General features: G+C 38.3%; 1 protein-coding gene across 2 annotated transcripts in view; it reads right to left on the minus strand.

The window, feature by feature from the left end:
* Positions 1-4,895: 4,895 nt before the first annotated feature.
* ZC4H2 (zinc finger C4H2-type containing) overlaps positions 4,896-20,738 on the minus strand; it is a 71,044-nt gene continuing 55,201 nt past the window's right edge. For both annotated transcript variants that reach the window (XM_011383371.2, XM_023525007.1), the window contains 4 exons: positions 9,798-9,969; positions 8,039-8,211; positions 7,035-7,197; positions 4,896-5,918 (listed from right to left, as the gene is read on the minus strand). In XM_011383371.2, coding sequence (XP_011381673.1) covers positions 5,805-5,918; positions 7,035-7,197; positions 8,039-8,211; positions 9,798-9,969 — 622 coding nt within the window. In that variant the 3' untranslated portion in view covers positions 4,896-5,804. The remainder of the gene's footprint in view (positions 5,919-7,034; positions 7,198-8,038; positions 8,212-9,797; positions 9,970-20,738) is intronic.

Below are 20,738 nucleotides of genomic sequence, written 5' to 3' on the forward strand. Positions count from 1 at the left end.
TTTCCCCTTCACAGGTGTGCAGAATGGGTTGTTAGCAATCCCAGCAGAAATCTTCCTTTGTTCTGAAGGTGTCCTTCTGGCCTGGCTGCAGGGCTGATAAGCATATTGAAGTCTCTGAATGCGGCTTGATTAACATTTTAGTTCTCTTGCCTCCTCCCTACATTACTGCCAGATAAGGATATCTGTTCTTTTTTTCTTTTTGGATAAATATAACCATCTGCCTGCTGTAGAAGCATCACTTCTGCTTTCTGGATGGAATTCAGATGCTTCTTGGTGGGCATAGCAGTTACTTGGTCAGAATGTGGAAGGATGTCTGGAGTTGAGGCTAGCAGTAGGACTTGGAGATCAAGGGTAGTGCCTCAGTGCCCTTGTAAATGTCAGGGGGTATGAGATTTCAAGATTGAAAGGCTAGGATTGCAGTGATGTATGGAGAAGAAAGCAGTAGACATACCTGCCACTGCACTGGGTATGCACAGCAATGTGGGAAAGGTTCTGTAACAGATGTACTTTATCACCAGCAGGGGGCAGCTTCTGTCCAAATGGTGGAGTGAATGGATCAGGGTTAGATATCAAACTGCCAGAGCCCTTGAGTATGGTATGACATGAATTAGAAATAATAGATGATAGCTACCCTTAGCACTACCAGAAAAACAAAACAAAATAGAGACTCATAGCACAGCTGGGCCCAAAAGTGCAGTAGAGTGACCAACCATCTCAGTTTGCTGAGGGGTTTCTCAGGATGTAGGACTATCAATTCTAAAACCAAACTTGTTCTGGGAAAACAAAGACAAGTCGGTCACGCTAAATGGGAGAGCAGAGCTGTCACTCTCACTCCATTGCGGTCAGTGAAATGCTACACCGATTTTACAAGAGGTCACATTATAAAGTGGGAATGCTAGGGAACAAACCGAGGCTTTTAGGGAAAGGAATAACATTATCAGATAGATATTTTATCTCTTCAATATTTTATTACATAAAAATTTAAATATACAGCAAATTTTATATATAACACCCATAGGCCCCCACCTAAATTCTACAATTAGCATTCTACTGGATATATTTTATCATATATCTCACCTTCTATTCATCTATTAATCCATCTAACTTTTGATGCACCTCAAATAAATTGCAGACACAAGTACACTATTTTACACATTTTTGTGGTTTAGTGGAGTCAGACAGACCCAAATTTGAAGGCACTCGACTTCCACTAGCCTCAGTTTTCTCATCTTTAAGTTGATGACACTGGGTATTGCTAGGAAGATTTGATTTCTCTTCTTTGTTTATCAAACACTTAAGTAATGTTTTCTATATGAACTTTATAAATGTTCTCATTTAATCCTCATAACAATCTAATGAAGTAAATTCTATTATAACTCTCATTGTATAGATGAGGTTTCAAGAATTTAGTGAGCCCACTGAAGGTCACACAGTTAGCAATTGGCATTTCTGAGAGTTGAACTCAGCCTCTCTAACTTTAGAATCCATACTCTAAGTCACTGCACTATTTTGCCTCCTATGTGTGATGAAGTATGGGAAAGAACTAAGCACAGTGCCCACTAAATTATGGGCAACCATTGAATGGTGATCCTCCCCTTCTTCATTTTTAAATTTTTCTCCAAAACCCCACAGAGCAAGTATTCTCTCCAGTTTTCAGATGAGGAAACTGAAGATTGACGAAGTTTGATGACTTGTTCAAGAATACACTGTTAAGAAATAAAGGAATTGGGATTTGAACCCGGAGACAACTGGCTCCTGGGTCAGTGTCATTTCCCTGTCCTATGCAGTGCAGAAGCCACTAAAGTGTACACGAGCCTAGACAACCTATGGGAAATTCTTGTTTAGGAATGGTCTTCTCTCCCCAGCCACAAGCAGAAAAAATGAGGTAGAAAAGGGGATTTCTGCCTAGTTCTCAGGAGGGCCTTGTGTCTTTTGCAACCATTAAACAGACTCAGTGGCAGATGGCAGCAGAGCCTGAGTCTCATCAAGCTCCCAGAAAGGAACCATGACTTTCAGCTATCACTTTTCCCTCTATGGGCAGTCCTGCAGGGGGCAATCCTTTCCTTTCCTATTGTACCCTTTCCTCTCTCTCCCTCCTCTTTTCTCTTCCTCCTCCTTCCTTCATCATCATCATCTTTGGCCTCTCAGGAAGGCAGTCATAATCAATGTCATTTTCTTTCTCATAGTTTCCATTTACTGAATGTTTTTCATCAGGTGCTGTTCTAGGCACTTTACATGTATTGGCTCATTTAACCATCACAACAATGCTATGAGAGAACTACTATTCCTTCCTCACATATGAGAAAAGAGAGACCCAAAGAGATTAAATAATTAACCTAAGGGCACTCAGCCCTGAATTAACAGACTTCCCAGAGGTCACCTTGCAAGATGCTGATGGTTGCAAAGAAGTTGAGGGCATAACAGTAACAAGAGATTGGATTTTAAAAGCATAATTGCTAAAATTGCCTGGCCTCCCCCTGTGAAGCAAGCTATCCTCAGTGTAAAAGCAACAGCCTCTGGCACAAAACATGCATACAGTTTATCCTCACTGTGTCAAATATGTAAAGAGGGACCCAGACGTGTTGTTCCCAGATTGGAATGCGTAGGTTCTAGTTATGGCTTTTCTCTTAACTTGCCATGTGACCTTGGGAGAGTCAGTTCTCGATCTGGGTCTGTAAAATGTGAATGATAATAATGTGTGATTTACTACTAGTAGTGTTATTAACATAAGCATCAAATGAGAACGTTGAAGAAGGTGCTTTATGTGTAAAGTATTTTACCAATAAAACAAATAACTTCACTTACTCTCCTTATCTCTCCTCCATCCCACTTGTCTTCTTTCACTCTATTTTTGTACTTTCTCTTTCCTTCTTTATTCTCTTAAACAGATCTGGGAATTACCTACAGCACTGCACTTAGGCTGAAGGAACACAGGCTACAGAAGCAGACAAATATAGATCTCACTCCTGCCTTTCCCCTTCCTAGTTATTTGTTGGGCAATTAATTTACACTTTTGAGCCTCAGTTTTACCATCTATAAAAATGGACATACGTAACACCTTCCTTACAAGGCTGTTGCTGGAAGATGTGGTTGATTATCTGCAAATATGGCCAACAAGTCTTCTCATCTGTGACATGCATGCAGCTTCTCCCATCAAAAGGTGGAGTCTCTTTGCCCCACTCCTTAAATCTGGGCTGGCTCTGTAACTTGCTTTGACCAACAGAGTACAGCAGCAGTATTGTTGTATCACTTCTGGACTTATGCCACAAAAAATCTGCGGCTTTGATTCTTACTCCCTTGGAAGCCTTCTGCCACATTAAAAAAAAAAAAAAAAGTCTGGCTATTCTACTTGGAGAGAGAGGCCAAATGGAGAAAGAGAAGAAGATAAAATAGCATAAAGCGAGGTGTGGGGCTCAGCCATCCCACAGCTTTTTCAGCCACTACAGCTGAGGTGTTAGATAAGAGTGCAGACATCTGGGATCCTCCAGCCCCATCCAAACTGTCTGAGGCAAAACCACATGTAATAGAACTGTCATTCCAAGCAAGTTCTGCCCAAATTGCAGAATCACAAGCAAACAAATGGTGATTGTTTTAAGGCACTGAGTTTTTGGGTGGTTTGTTTCACAATAGATAAATGAACTGGGAAAACTAAATGAGATAGTATACTCCACCCAGTGGCTGGCAGATGTAGGTGCTCAAGAAACAAGTGTTCCCTTGCTACTAAGACCTGATCCTGGGAAATAACTGACCTGACCAGTGGTGCTGCAACCTAATTGGCAAATCTGACCTCCAGTGTGCCACAGATGCAAAGCAATAAATACTACTCCTATACTTTACAGAAACCTACAGAGGCCTATACAGGTTAAGGTGTACTCCAAGTCACACAGCTGAATGTCTTCCCTTTGCCCAGAGTGAGCCTGGGCCATCTCAAAAGCAGGTATGTAGCTGAACAAAATCTTGAATGATAATGTCAGGTAAGATGAATAACATTTCTTTTGACTAGTCAGCCAATCTACCTGATACCAGAGGCACAAACTTATTGAAAGCTTACTATGGCATTGCTCACAATAACCCCAGAAGTAGGTACTATTATTTTTTCCATTTATTAGATGAGGACACTGAGGCACAGATTTTTTTTTAGTTGTTGGGTTTCTTGGGAGCATTAGGACAGTTTACTGTTCAGGATATTAATTAGGAAGCCCTGAGATCAACACTTGTAGAAAAGAAGAGAAGAGAAGAGAAGGAGGCAGAATTGGAAGAGTGAGCTGTTGAACTGCAACACAGCCTTAATGGAAATCTCAGTCCACCCTAGGGAAAGCTTTGAAGCTGGAATAGCCCTTCCCAGTTGTTCTCTATTCTATCTCTACAAGAAACCAGGCCTTTATATTCCTGCATTAGTCACTAGACCCCTAGTACCAGATTTCTAGTCCAGAGTTATTTTAACTACTCCTATCATCAAGGCATTCCAAAGAGGAAGAAAGCTTAAAAAAGGATTATAGATAAAAAGTAGAAAAAAATGGTCTCTGAAGCCAGACTAATCTGGGTTCAGTTACTGAAATGTCTCTTGCTAGAAGTTTGTTTAACTATGGACAAGTTATTTAACTTCTCTGAACTTCAGTTTACTTTTCTGGAAAAATGGCAATAAGAATACTTAGCTTTAAAAGTTGTTTTGAAAATCAAATATAATCATTTATATCAAGCATCTTGAATAAAGGCCTGACAAAGAGTAAGTACTGAATAAATGGAAATTATAATAAGATAAACTATTGTGCAGTGGTGTGCCTGGTTTCCTCATTTGTAAGTGGGCGTGAATAAGAATGAAGAAGAGCTACCCAGAAAGAGAAAGGGCATTACATCTTTTCTATTACTTGGTACTTATAGGCACTCAGTCAGCCTTTACTTCAAAGAACAAATGTTTATTTAAAAGGATTTGTACAGACATAACACTCTTACTTTCAAAGAGCAGAGGAATCTCTTATATTATGAACACAGACACTGTGGCAACTTAAACCTGCAGTTAAAGAAGGAAGGAAAAATATCTCTCCCTCCCCAGCCAGGGACTGAGACCTAGAGCTAAAACTTTTTCAGTCAGCCAACCCCTATCTCTGTCCCTTGAGTCACTGTGGGGAACTTCTACTACTGATTTGCAAAACTTAGGATTATGGGAGAAAGGCCTGCAGATCTCAGGATCTCCAGATACACAGCCTGGTACCTGAGAACTTTTGTATATCTAGGAGACTGAGGATGGGTGTAGGGTGGTGAACTCTATAATAACAGCCAGGCCTCCACAAATAATATAAAAAAGAGGGCTTTTCCAAGTTACCTCTGGGCCTTGATTTGAGATGACCTTAGGGCAAACATAGGCACCAAGCCTACTGGAAAGTCCAGCTAGAAGACTAAGGCAAAAGTACAGGGAGGGGGCACACTGGAGCCTTTACGTGAAATAAGATATGGCTCTCCCCCAATCCTCAGACCTTAGTCCCAGGCCTCAGGCATAAGAGACAGAGAATTACATCTGGGCCTTCTGCCCTTCCTTTAGCTCCAAACAAGGGCAGGGGTTGAAATGTAGGGAGAAAGAAGGGATCATCAGATACACTTTCATTAGCACCTGAATCACATCTCTTCCTAAACTAAACCCCAAGATCAGAAAGAAATAAGAACAAAGTGAGCAATCGGTTGTGTGCTTTTATCACATTAAACAGGAAACTTGGTAGAGGTGGGGAAGGGTTGTTTCACATTAGGAGATCAATCACTGGCCAAGGGAAGGGTTATGAGCAGCAGAGCTCCATGTGTTCTCCCTCTCTTCATTCATCTTGCTTCCGTTTTGGCTTTTTGGGGTTCCGGGACCGACTCTTAGCTTTGCACAGAGGGCATATAGGTGCATTCCGGTGAATTTGCTGGTGACATGACAAGCAGGCCTGGTGGGGTACACAGGACAAAGAAAGTTAGTAGTCAGATTTTTCTAGTCTGTGCTTCAGCCTTCTGATCCCCATGGGTCCAGAAAGCAATAGTGCTTTTTCTCCCAACAGGAAGGAACAGTAATCAGTGAGTGAGACTCAAGTAGAGAGATCAGCGCTGGATATAAGTAATGTAAAAGATATAAGGGAGTAAGGGTCAAAAAGGGGTATTGAGGGAAAACATCCAAAACTTGGAAATAAGGCAAAATGAGAATTGCGTATCCATTTAGCATTATACTGGAACATGGTTTAACAAGCCCACTTAAGGATCAATTCTCTAGGACAGGATATCAGTAGATTTTTTTTGTAAAGGCCAAAATAGTAAATATTTTAGACTTTTTGAGTTATATGGTCTTAGTTGTAACTACTCAATACCAACCGTTTTACATGAAAGAATCTATAGACAATATATAAACAGGTATGCGTGTTGGCCAATAAAACTTTATTTGCAAATCAGGGAGCAGTTCAAACTTGGCCCGTGGGCTTTAGTTTGCTGGCCCCTGCTCTAGGAGAATGTCCCTTTGTTTGACTATTTACTATTGATCAGGGCCCAGATGCTGCGACTTATACTGATAAGCTATGAATGTTTTTTGCCCAATAGAGATGCAGACTATTTCTGTTATAAAGAAAAGATAATCACAAAGGTTATAGTTTAATTGCCCTGTGGGACATTAACCAGTTCTGTATTTAACTTTGCAAACTTATTTCAGCATTCCTTTCTTTTCCTGACTACATAATTATCTGTTCCTCAAATGCTCTTGGAACCAGCTTTGTAATCCTGCTGGCTCCCTCATTAATGATATATGCTTATTATATTTTTGTACAAGTCATGTTTCTAACTTTTTGAAAATTATACTTTAGCAGACACTGCCAATCTCCCTGCATTCTAACTCCTCTGAGGATGTGAGGCAACAAAACCAGCAGGTCTACTCCAACACATATACCATACTCTTCTGTGTCCCAAGCAAAGGATGTTTTAGAAAGGTCTCAAATAAATAAGGCCAATATCTTCCAGCCTTCCATGGAGCTGCTTAAGCATAACTTGCTTCTTCTACAGCCCCTATGCAGCTCACTCACCTTCATAGGTGGGGGCTGCTGCCTGAAGGTGGCTGTTTGCCGAGTGTCCTGCTTCCTAGCCACTTGAAGTTGTTGGGCGGCAGCGGCTGCAGCGGCCAGGGACTCAGGGATGGGGGGCTCCTGAGGCTCCGTCTGCCACTCTGCTTTCTGCTTCTCAAAGTAACTTTGGAGATGAGAGACATTAGCTGGATCATTCTGAAAACAAGGAGAACCTTTCCCCTCTTAAGAACTCCATGCCACAGAATCAAAGGAGTTGGATTATGGCTCACTATAGAAAGTTCCTACACCCTCCCCAACACAAGGTTCTTCTCTCTTGGTACCAGATCCATTGTCTGCTGGGAAGATAATCATCCTGTTCTTTGGCTCTGACAGATCCAGAAATAAAGAAATCCCAAGGTTAGCAATGTCCCCAGAGGTTATTCACCTACCCTCAATCCCATGTTCCTTTGCAGTATTTCTATTAAGTGTCCTCAGGCTTCTACCGACATACTTCTAGGAATAACAAACTCACCACTTCCACTTGCTCTGACTTAAGGAAGTGTGTTTCCTTCTACCGAACTGAACTTTGTCTCTCTGTAAGGTAAGCCTAGTTCTTAACTCTGGGTCTTAAGATGAAGTAAGTGGCTAGTCCCTGGAGATCATGAAAGCTCAGCCTTCTGTGTTTTCAAAGGTTTCTGGACATCTCTTCTAGACAGTGACTTGGGAATTGACCTCTTAAGAGTATAGCCACAACAAACACAGACACACACACACACAGACACACACGAAGAGTCTTGTATTATTAAAATTACACAAAGAATTTTAAAAGCTATCTAGTAATTCTAGTTGAATCATCATTCTTTTGATGTAACAGCCCAGCACAGAGGAATGTCCAAGGTCATACAAAGAGTCAGCCACTGATAGGTTTGGGGTTATAACTGGGTACCCTGACATTCAGACCAGGCTCTGTATATGCGTGTGTTTGTGTGTGTTGTCTGTTGCAGGGATGGGGGCGGGCAGCTTACTCCAAGGAGAGCTTTTCCTCCTCTTCACATAGGTCAGGGAGCCTCTGCAGGCCCAGAGTCATGCGCAGGGCATCCACATGTTCCTTTAGTGGCTTATACTCATCATGTAGCCGCCGGGTAGACTCTAGCAGCTTGTTTAGGTCATTCTCAGATTGTTTGATGGTATTTTCCATCTGGAACACAGAGTGAGGTAGTAACAGAGAAAAGACCCCAAAATTCTTGACAAGGCTATACAGATGAGTGGATAATAGCACAGGTTCCAGAGCTAGACCAATATGTGCTCAAGTCCTCAATCTGCTATGCATCGTATATGACTCTTGACAAGCCTCAGTTTCTTCATCTATATAATGGTGATAATAATAGTATCTACCTCATATAATCTTGGTGAAGAGTCAATGATTATATTTACATAAAGCTCTCAGTACAGGGACTAACACAGAGTAAAGACTCAATAAATGGCATGTATTATATAAATATAGCACCTGGGAGATGGAACGGCCTTTAGAGCTCATTTAGTAGACCCTGCCACCATTTTACAGATCAGGAAACTGAGACTCAGAGAGAGGAAACTTCCTCAGAGAACTATTTCTTAGGGGTAGAGCCTAGATAAAAACTCAGGGTTTCTGCCACCCAAGCTAGCGGCCTTTCCTCTAGATCAATGATTCTCAAAATGTGGTCACCATATCAGCAGCATCAGGATCACCTGGGAACTCATTAGGAATACACATTCTCAGGCACAAGCCCAGCCACATGGAATCAGAAACTCTAGGGTGGAATCTAACAATCAGCTTTAACAGGCCCTCCAGGTGATTCTCAATCATGTTCAAGTTTGAGATCTATTGGCCTAGATTCTTAGCTCCTCTGTGGCTAATATCTTGTTCATTTCATTGGCTCTGTATCCTTGGGTTATCTGGCAGCAGAAATGCCAACTCCTCATAAGACCTTGGAATCCTGTGATCTTATGACACGGAAAATCCCAAATACCTACTGTCCAAATTGCATTCATATTTCCTTTAAAAACCTAGGCCTGGCAAAATTAGGAAATAAGTATTGGCACAGAAATGACTTTCCCAAGAATAGATATTTAACTCATTCAAATGTAATTAAAAAAAAAAAAAGAAAAAGACTTCTCATTGTCATAAGCTCTAAGAGTTGGAAAGGATCTTATAGGTCAACACCTCCAACATTTCTCTTGGTGAAGGAATCGTCAATACTGCAGCCCAGACAGGTGATCATTCAGACTTTGAGCAATTCCAAAAAGTTCGGAACTTATCACCTTAGCAGACAGTTCATTCTTCATGTTCCAAGAATCTCCAAAAGAGAGACTCTCATGAGGGGTCCCACTTTTGCAGACCAGCAGAAATAATTTATTTGGCCCAGTTAGAAGTTTGGAGACCTTTAGACTAGACCCCATAGGCAACTGCCTGTTCTGCTTTTCACCAAGACTAGCTCCTAACTCCCAGACTCCCAGAATAAGCACATCAGAGCTGAAAGAGACCTCAGAGGTGACTGAATCCCTCTCATAGTACAAAAAGGCAAAATGAAGCCCAGAAAGAAGAAGGGATTTATCCAGTGATACACAGTCTATCAGTAAAAGAGCCAAAGTGGGATCTCAGAAGTCCTGGATTCTTCAATTCCACCACAGCCTGATGTCTACTTCCCCAAGCTAGCCACAGCAACTTAAAGAAAGACTACAGCACTCACTATTACTTATTCCTCAAAGAGCCCAGAGGTAGGCTTCAGGCAGCTAGCTACATACCACATTGATGTCAGCATGGATCAGTCGGAGCTCCTCCACGTGGGCCATCTTCTCCTGTAGCAGGAGGTCCATCTCCTGCTTGTATTCCTTCAGGTGTCTCTCCTCTGATTCAAGGGCCTCAAACTCAGCCTTCAAACGGGCCTTAATCTTCTCCATTTGCATGGTCTTGTTCCTGCAATTCCCCAAAACCAGGATACATATCGGGAGGAGAAGGGAGGAAAATGAGAATGGAGTACAGAATTAGCCTCTGAGCCAGGGCTCTTCCTAAGCCATCTTTCTAAGCTTGCCTCTCTCCAAGCAGAGCCAACATGAATCCATCCTTAAAAAGTTAGGTGAGTCTTTCATCTAAAATAAAACATCATTGGTTCTCAAACGGATATAATTTTGTTCTTTATGGGACATTTGCAAACATTGGACAGGTTTTTAGCTCCCACCCCAGATGCTAACCATAACCTCTTGAGAACCTCTAGAGCAGTACTATCCATTAAATTTTCTACAATAAAGGAAAGGTTTTGTATCTATACTTTCCAATACAGCCACTAGGCACATGTAATTAGTGAGCATTTGAAATGTGGCTAGTACAACTGATAAACTGAATTTCGAATTTTATTTAATTTTAATTAATCAAACTTTAAATTTAAACAGTCACATGTGGTTATTGGCTTTTATGTTGGACAACATGGCTCTATAAAGTCCACTCATCATTTCCAGAACAGGAAGAAGAAAAGAACTGTAGCTCATTTCTTAGAAAAATAAAACCTGTTTCTCATTGTTATATATCAATTGCCTACTCTCTGACTCAGTAATCCACACCTGAGAATTTATTCTAAGGAAATAATTCAAGGAAGCAAAAAAGTTAATATACAGGAATGTGATTTCTGGGTTATTGGCAAAACTGGAATATTTGGCAGCCATTAAAAAGAATCATTATGAAAACTTGTGACATGAAAAATACTGAAGATATGCTATGCAGTCAAAAAGTATACATGTTAAGATTGCAATTTCAAAATATACGTGCATGTGACTAAACAAGAAAAGGCATCAGCAGGGTACACTTGTAAGGATCTTTAAGACCATTTGAGTGCTCACTTTGGCAGCACATACACTAAGTGAAGTCTGCCTAAGTGACAGGGTCACAAAAATTTGGAAGGAGGCCCCTCCAGGGTACATTGTTATCCTTACACTGGCTCTCTACTTTCTGGTTCTCAAGTATCGCCTAGCCATTGTCCATTCCTCAGATTTGGCATCTCATTTTTTCTTCCTCAGTAGCTGGCTTTATCCTCTGCTCCATCCCATCCCATGGGGGCTCTTGCTCCACACCCTAGACTCTGCCCTCTGACCACAGCCTGCTTTAGTCTTCTGTCTCTCTCTCCCTTCTCAATATTGCCTGTGGCTCCTGTATCATAAGGTAGCTGTCGATGACAGAAGCATAGAAAGAATTGTTTGGGTAGGATCATGTGGGAAAATTTTCATTCTATATTCAAAAATTTATTTCCATGTCATTATATTGTTTTTACCTTAAGAAGGCATAAAAATGTAGACATTATTATACCATCTGTAAAGAAGAAAATTGAGGTTCAGGGTATTAACTTACCCAAGACCACAGAGCTAGCAAAAAGGACATTGAGATTTAAGCCCAGGATGGACTCTCTAACATCACCCATTACTCCACACTGCCTGAGTGGGGTTACCCAGGCTAAAGAGCATAAAGATATTAAGGGTTCTTGGTCAATTAATTAACTATTTAGAACCTCTCCTATCTAGGCTTCGATTCTCTTCTAGATTACATGAAGAGCAATCTAAACTTTGCCTATCCCTACTTCAATTTATAGATGAGAAAACTGAGATTCGGAATGATATAGTGTCTTACTCTAAGTCATACAGCCAGACAGATGGTGGCAATTCTGGGTCTAGAACTCATTTCTGCAAACAGAGCCATACTGTAAAAGAAAAATGAGTTTTAGATTCAGACCTTGGTGTAAATCTTGGTTCTGCCCTGACTAGGTATTTGCCCTTGGACAATAATAATAACAACTATATTTATAGTTTATATTTATTGAGTACCTATTATATACCAATTATAGATAACTTAAATATACATTCATTCAACAAATATTTATGAAACATGTATCATGTGCTATGCATGATACTAGGGATAGAGCAGAGAATAGGATGGTCTGTGAACAAGAAGCTTAATAATGGAGGATAATGGATCCTGAGCGCACTATTACATATAAAGCCATGTGATGAGTAGTAGGGATGAGATGCAGAATGCAACTGAAGGATACAACAAAGGGACTTAACATAGTCTGAGGGACATTAGAGAGTAAAGAAAGAAGTCAGTGGAAGCTTTCTTGAGACCTGAGGATATGATATCTATGCTAAGACCTGGAGAATGAGTAGGAGATAACTGGTAAATGCAGGTGGACACAGAGGAGAGCAGTCCAGGCAGAGAGGATAACATGAACAATGGCTCTGGAGCAGAAAAGAATATGGCACATTAGAGGAACTGAACAAAAGTGTGGCTGGAGCGTCTATTGCAAGAGGGAAGGGGCCTGAGAAGAAACTAGGGAGATTGACAGAATGCTGCCTGGAGATCAGGATGAGGACTTAGGACTTTTATACTTTGGGGAAATGGCAATCATTTTAGAATTTTAAACAGCAGGAGAGTGACATAATCTGATTATTTCACTTCACTTCTCTCAGCCCTCTTACATCAATTCCTCATCAGTAACACAATAATAATAATAGCACCTACTTTGCATGTTATGCGATGAGGGTTAAATAGTCTAAGATATGTAAAGTCCCCAAGCAGAGTATGTGGCACATGATGGTCCACAAGTGATTGTTGAACTTCCCTTCCCTCTCTGCCTAATTCTTTTGCTCTGGTTATCTCCTTTACTTATTTATAAAGAGCCCACAGTGAGTCGGGTGTGTGTCTGTATGCATATATGTGTGTGTATGTATGTGTGTGTGCATGAGTGGCAAGGTATATTGTCAGTTACTAAGATTATAATAATAATCATTAGCATGAGCTTTCTCATAATGTCTATATATAAAATGACATTTTATAGGGCTGGGCCAAAACTTCCTAATTTGTAACCAATTCAATTAAGATGTAAGCAACTACTACTACTACTACTACTATTAAATGAAATCAGGGGTGAGAGGTTTTCCCCACTGACACTTCACAGTAATCAGAATAGTATATCCTTCCCAGCTTAGATGAGTGCCTTTTATCTAATCCTCCCTCTATGCCTAATTCTGCTTAAAGGAACCCCATGATGTCAGGCAGGAGATATTACAATCTCAGATTAAGTCCAAATAAACCAATGGTGTTTTACCTAGTGGGGTCACAATCAAGTGCTGCCTGAAAATGGAATATCAGAGGCATAAAGCCCTCCTCAAAGCGCCAACTGTATTTCTTCTTTCTGGGGAGCATGGCTGTCACCAAGTCATCCACTGTCCAAGGTGTTTTGGAGCCTTTTTCAATTGTTCACTGTGGAAAGGACTAGAGACCCTGAATAAGGTGCAGAAGGGCCAAGACTCTCGTTTAGGGAAGGGAAACAGTGTTATGAATATGGATTTCAGAAATAGCCTCTATTTGCTGCTATTTCTAAAGTCATTTATTTTTTTGGAGGGGAGGGGAGTGCCTGGCCCATGCTTTAGTGGAAGGACAGCAGTTTTAATGAAAGCTTTGATGGTACTATTGTTACCTCTCAGCAGTGGTGTACCAAGGGCAGGGCAGTGGGAGCAGTTCATCCTGGCTGCAGACAATAAAGGGGCATATTGTGTGTAGAGAATTAAAAAACACAACTAAAGTTGGTCTGCTCTTCATTATCACCATGCACTAATGCTAAACAATGTCCACTGAAGACATCTGGACTGATTCCAGTTTGGGGCAATTATGAAAAAAGCTGCTGTGAACATCTATTTTTTTTTTTCATTTCTGTAGGATAAATGACCAAGACTGCAATTGCTGGGTTGTATGACAATTGTATCTTTAGTGTTTCAAGGAACTGTCAAACTATTTTCCAGAGCGACTGTATTATTTCACATGCCCGCCAACAATGTATGAGTGGTCCAGTTCCCCCACCTAGCCAGATGTTTTACTTGAACTATTTTAATAGGTAAGTGGTGATGCCTCAAAATGATCTTAAATTGAATTTCTCTAATGGCTAGTGATGTTGAAAATGTTTTCATATACTTATTTGCCATCTGTATATCCTTTTCTATGAAGTGTCTGTGCATGTCTTTGGCCCATTTTCTAATTAGGATTTTTTTTCTCATACTTGAGTTTTGAGAATTCTTTATATATCCCAGATATGAATCCTTTGTCAGATATGTGGTTTGCAGATATGTTCTGCCAGTCCAGCTTGTCTTTTCATCTTCTTAACCATGCCTTTAGCAGAACATTTAATTTTAGTTTTGCTGAAGTCTAATTTATCAATTTTTTTTATAGGTAATGCTTTAGTATCATGTCTAAGACTCTGACAAGCTCTAGGTTCTGCAGATTTTCTTCTATGTTACCTTCTAAAAGTTTTATATTTACATTTTTATCTACAACCCATTATGAGGTTTTTTTTTTTTTGTATAAAGCTATGATGTTTAGGCTGAGATTCAGTTTTTTGCTTATGGATATCCAATTTCTCCATCGCCATTTATTGTAAAGACTATCCTTCCTATTGGATTACTTTTGCGCCTGTCAAAAGTCTGTTGGCCATACTTGTGTGGGTTAATTTTTGGGTTCTGATTTTTGTTCCACTTATCTATGTGTCTGTCCCTTTGCCAGTATCACACAGTCTTGATTACTGTAGCTATATAATAAGTTTTGAAATCAGGAAGAGTGATTCCTCCCACTTCATATTTCAAATTTTTTTAGCTATTCTAGTTCTTTTGCATTGCTATAAAAATTTTAGAATAATCTTGTCTATATATACCAAAAATATTTCTAGGATTTTGATAGGAATTTCATTAAATTTGTCTATCAATTTGGGAGGATTGGTATCTTTACTATATTGAGTCTTCCAAACCATGAATACAGTATATCTCTCTATTTAGATCTCCTTTGATTTCTTTTATTAGCATTTTGTAGTTTTCGGCATTAAAACCCTATATGTTTTGTTAAATCTTTGTTCCACTTAAGCATTTTGGGTTTTTGAGGGAATATAATGGTTTTGTGATTTTAATTGTAGTTTCTGCATGCTTGTTACTATTTTTAATGTGTGTGCATGTGTTGACCTTATATCCTGCAACCTTACTGACTCGGTTTATTATATCTAGGAGTTTTTGTTTTTTAGTTTTGGTTTCAGTTTATTGGAGTTTCCTATGTAGACTATCATGTTATCTGCAAACAAGGACAGTTTTATTTCTTCCTTTTCATCTGTATGGCTTTTATTTACTTTCTTGCCTAATTATTCTGCCTAAAATTTTGAGTGCTATGTTGACTAGCTGAAAGTGAGTAAGTATCCTTACTTTGTCCCTGATCTTACGAGGAAAGTATTCATTGTTTTGCAATTAAATGTAATGTTATCCACTGGAGGGTTTTTGTAGATGTATTCCTAGTTTTTGAAGAGATTTTATCATAAATATGTATTGAATTTTGTCAAATGTTTTATCTATATAAATCGACATGATCATGTGATTTTTATAAGAAACATTGATTTTTGAATAACAAACTAGCTTTGCATCTCTGGAATAAACCCCACTTAGTCATGGTGTATACTTTTTTTGTATATATTGCTGAATTTAATTTGCTAACATTTTGATAAAGATTTTTACATCTATATTCATGAGGGATATCAGTTTGTAGTTTTCTTGTACTGTCTTTGTTTGGAATTGGTACCAGGGTATTACGGGCTTCATAAAATGAACTGGGAAGAGTTCTTCCCACTTCTACTTTCTGGGAAGATTGCTAAGAATTAGTGTTAATTCTTTAGTGTTAACCACTAGTGTTAAGTAATTAGTGTTAACCATTTGGTAGAATTCTCCGTATGGGCATGAAGATTCTCATTTTGGGAATTGTTAAATTACAAATTCATTTTTCTAAATAGTTACAGGGTTGTTCAAAGTATCTATTTCATGTTAGGTGAATTGTGGTAGAGTTTTCTGAAAATCATGCATCTTGTTCAATTTACATGAGTAGAGTTGTTCATAGTCCTTCCTTATGATCCTTTTAAAGTCTGTGAGGTCTGTAGTGAATATCCTCAGTTTCACTCTTGATGTCAGTAATGTGTGTTTTCTCTTTACTCTCTGTTAGAGTTGCTAGAGGTTTTTCACTACATATATTTTTCAAATAACTAGCTTTTTGTTTAAGTGATTCCTCTATTGTTTTTCTGCTTTCAATTACATTGATTTGTGCTCTAATCTGTATTATTTCCTGTTTTCTGCTTGCTTTAACTATTTCTATTTATCTGAAGTGTGAGCTTAGATTATTAATTTGAGGTGTTTCCTCTTTTTTTTTTCTTCAAAATGTAATTCTTTTTATTTCTCTCTGACTGAAAGTAACTATGTCCTCAGTCTTCCCCACCCCCTGACCCACAAATTCTTGCATTTGATGATAAAACTCGATATTACCAACTCAATGTGTATGTTTTCTATTGCTATATAAAAAATTACCACAAATTTGGCAGCTTAAAACACTACACCATTATTATCTCACAGTCTCTGTGGGTCAGGGATCTGGGCACAGCTTAGCTGAGTCCTCAGCCAGGCTGAAGTCAAGGTCTTGGTCAGGGCTTGGTTCTCATCTGGAGGCTCAATTGGTAATGGATCCACTTCCTAGTTTGCTCCTAATGTAAGCATTGAGTGCTAAAAATTTCCCTCTCACCACTGTGTTTGCGGCATCCCACAAATTTTGAATATGTTGTATTTTCACTTTCACTCTGTTTAGTATAATTTTATTTCCTTTGAGATTTTATCTTTGAAACATATGTTATTTTAGAAAAATGTTGTTCACTGTCCAAATGATTATAGATTTTCTTGGCATTTCTGATTTCTTGATTTCGGTTGATTTTATTAATGTCAGATAACACAGTCTTATATTTCCATTTTTAAAAAAATTTGTCCAGGATTATTTTGTATCCAGGATATAGTCTATTTTTGTACATGTTATAGTGTACTTGAAAAGCATGTGTATCCTGCTATTGGGTGGAGTGTTCTATCAATGTTAATTAGATCATGTTATTGATGGTGTTGTGGAGTTCTATATCCTTGCTGATTTTCTGTCTAGGTCTATCAAATGATAGAAGTATGTTAAAGATTCCAACTATAATTATGAATTTGTCTATTTCTTCCTTCAGTTCTATAAGATTTACTTCACATATTTTGTGGTTCTGTTGTTTGTTATATACCTATTTAGGATTACTATGTCTTCTTGGTGGATTGACACTTTTGTCATTATGCAATGCACCTCTCTGTACCTAGTAATTTCCTTTGCTCTAAAGTCTACTTTATCTGATTTTAACCTATCCATTCCTGATTTCCTTTGATTAATGTTTCATGGTATAACTTTCATTCTTGTATTTTCAGCATACCTATATCTTTTAAATTTATTTTTATTTTTTATTTTTCAATTGGAGATGACATTCAATATTATTTTATATTAGATTCAGGTGTACAGCATAGTGGTTAGACATTTATATAATTTAGGAAGTGATCCCCCTGATTACTCTAATACCCACCTGGCACTGTAGACAGTTATTACAGTATTATTGATTAAATTCCTGATGCTGTACTTTAAATCCACATGACTATTTTGTAACTACCAATTTGTACTTTTTTTATTTTATTAGGTTCAAGTACAATTTGTACTTCTTAATCCCTTCACTTTTTCCCCCAGCTTCCCAACCCTATCCATCTGGAAATCACTAGTTTGTTCTCTGTAACTATGAGTCTGTTTTCATTTTGTTTCTTTGCTTATTTTGTTCTTTAGATTCTCTATATAAGCAAGATCAAAGGGTATTTTGTCTTTCTCTGCCTGACTTATTTTACTCAGTATAATGCCCTCTAGGTCCATCCATGTTGTTGCAAATGGCAAGATTCCATTTTTATGGCTGGGTAATATTCCATTTTATATATGTATCATACTTTGTTATCTAATCATCTATTGGTGGACACTTAGGTTGCTTCCATATCTTGACTACTGTGAATAGCATTGCAGTGAACATAGAAGTGCATATATCTTTTTGAATGAATGTTTTGGTTTTCTTTGATTAAATATCTAGATGTGCAATTGCTGGGTTATAAGGTAGTTCTATTTTTAATTTTTTGAGGAAACTCCAAACTATTTTCCATAGTGGCTGTACCAACTGCGATCCCACCAACAGTACACAAGGGTTTGCTTTTCTCCACATCCTTGCCAGCACTTGTTTTTTGATTTATTGATGATAGCTATTCTGACAGATGTGAGGTAATGTCTCATTGTGGTTTAAATTTGCATTTCTCTGACGATTAGAGATACCGAGCATCTGCCTATATCTTTGTATTTGAAGTGAGTTTCTTGTTGAAAGCATGTAGATGGGTCATGTTTCTTTAATCTTCTTGGGTAATCAGTATTTGAATTGCAGTATTTAGGCCATTTATATGTAGTGTACTTATTGATAAGTTAGAGCTTAAGTGTACCATTTTATTTCTGCTTACTATTTGATATCTTTCTTATTTATTTATTTTTTGCTGATTTCCTGTGGTTAAATGTTTTTTGAATTGTGTTATATTTGCAGTGTTTTAATTGTATCTCTTTCTATGTTTTTAGTGGTTACTCTAGGTATTATATTTCATAATTTATCATAGACCACTGTGTCATCATTTTATTAGTGTGAGTGCCAAATAGAAGCATTACCTCCCTTTATTTCCTTTTACCCTCCATGATTTATAATATAGCTATCTGAAATATTCTACATTCACTGAGAACTATGCTGGGCAGCACTATATTATTGTTACCACCATCAGAAATGATTTAGAAAACTAAACATAAGGAAACTATATTGTATTTTAATCATATTTTTCCTCTTTCTGTTCTTTCTGCCTTATATTCCATGTTTTCTTTGTTTTTTATTTCCTTTATTTTAACAGAAATTCCTGTAGCTATTATTTTAGAGTAGATCTTCTGGTGACAAATTCTCTCAGTTTTCCTTCATCTGAAAATGTCTTAATTTCTTCCTCATTCTTGATGGACATTTTTGCTACATACAGAATTCTGGATTGCTAGTTCTTTTCTATCAGGACTTGAGAAATCATGTGCCACTTCTTTTTGGCTTATATGTTTAGTGATGAGAAAAGTACTATCATTCAAACTGTTCTCATCTATAGGTAAGGTGTCATTTTTCTTTGGCTGGTCTAAGAAGTTACTTGTCTCTAGCTGTCAGATATTAACTATGATGTGTCATGGTGTGGATTTTTATAGATTTATTCTGTTTGCATTCTATAAAGGTACTTGAATCAGTGGGTGCATATCTCTACAAATTTGGGGACTTTTATGCTATTATTTCAAGTACTTTTTCAGTCCTACCCCCTTTTTCCTCTGCAAACAAGTGTTCTCTGTTGTCTAATTCTTTCCTCCCTCCCTCCCTCCCTTCATTCCTTCCTTCTCTTTAATCCCCATTCCCTATACCATTTACCCTCCCACACACATCATAGGCAACCATTCAAAAGTATTTAATATCTATTCTTTCTTTCATGTGTTGTTCTAAACTGTATATTATTGTTTCTCTCTCAGTGTGTGTGTGTGTGTGTGTGTGTGTGTGTGTGTGCGCGCGCGCGCAAGCCAGGAAAAGAGCCCTCAGCAGAAAGCAAATTTGTTGGCACTTTGACCATGGACCTCTAGCCTCCAGAACTGTGAGAAAATGCATGTCTGTTGTTTAAACAACCCTTCTGTAGTATTTTATTGTGGAAGACTAAGCAGATTAATACAAATTTTGGTACTGTGAAGTACGGTGCTACTGTAATAAATATCTAAAACTGTGGAAGTGGCTTTGGAATTGGATGATTACTAAAGGCTGGAAAAGTTTTGAGGTACATTTTAGAAAAAATCTGAATTGCACTGAAGGGACTGTTGATAGAAATATCAACATTTAAGATGCTTCTGATGAGGTCTCAAAGAGAAAAGAAGAACATGCTACTGGACACTGGAGAAAAGATGATCCTTGTTGTAAGTCGCCAAAGAATGTGGCTGGATATCATTCTAGTGTTTTGTGGAAGGTAGAACTTGTGAGAAATGAAATTAGATGTTTAGCTGAGGAGATTTTTAAGCAAAGTGTAGAAGATGACTGGCTTCTGCTTGGTGCTCATAGTAAAATGCAAGCGTAGAGAGATAAATCAAAAGAATCATTAAGCGACAAGGTACCAGAACTTGACGATTTGGAAAATTTTCATTCTATCAATATTGCAAAAAAAAAAAAAAATGATAAAGCATATCCTGGAGAGAAATTTTCCATTCACAAACTGTGTGAATGAAAAATCATTCCATGAGGAGAGTACTCATGATTTTAATTAGATATCTCAGCAGAAGTTAGGAAAAGAGATGGGATTATAGAAGTACAAACATTATCAGTATGGACCAAGGGGAGCAGGGAGAGGATGAAATAAAGCTTTTGGAATTCTAGGATTCTACAGGACAAGACAGTAGAGTTATTTGGCTACAAACATATGTTTTCCTTAATGTAAAGGGAAGAATGACAGCAAAAATTATTCAAAGGTCATCAAAGATGCCACTCCCACTGTAGGTCCAGACCTAACAGTCCCAAGGAGCAAGGAAGTTTCTTTCTAAGTTTCTGGGGGTGGGTTCCACTCCTTAGTTTCAGTGGGCCAGAATGCCACAGAATAGTGTCTGAGAATAATGGTAACTGAAGAGTTTGGGGATGGGACTACCCTAAATAGTTAGAAGGGTGATGTTGTTCAAAGCATTCAGCTAAAGAAAATTATTCTTTTTTCCAATACTTTATT

Source organism: Pteropus vampyrus, unplaced genomic scaffold, assembly GCF_000151845.1.
Source record: "Pteropus vampyrus isolate Shadow unplaced genomic scaffold, Pvam_2.0 Scaffold516, whole genome shotgun sequence".
Classification (NCBI taxonomy): domain Eukaryota; kingdom Metazoa; phylum Chordata; class Mammalia; order Chiroptera; family Pteropodidae; genus Pteropus; species Pteropus vampyrus.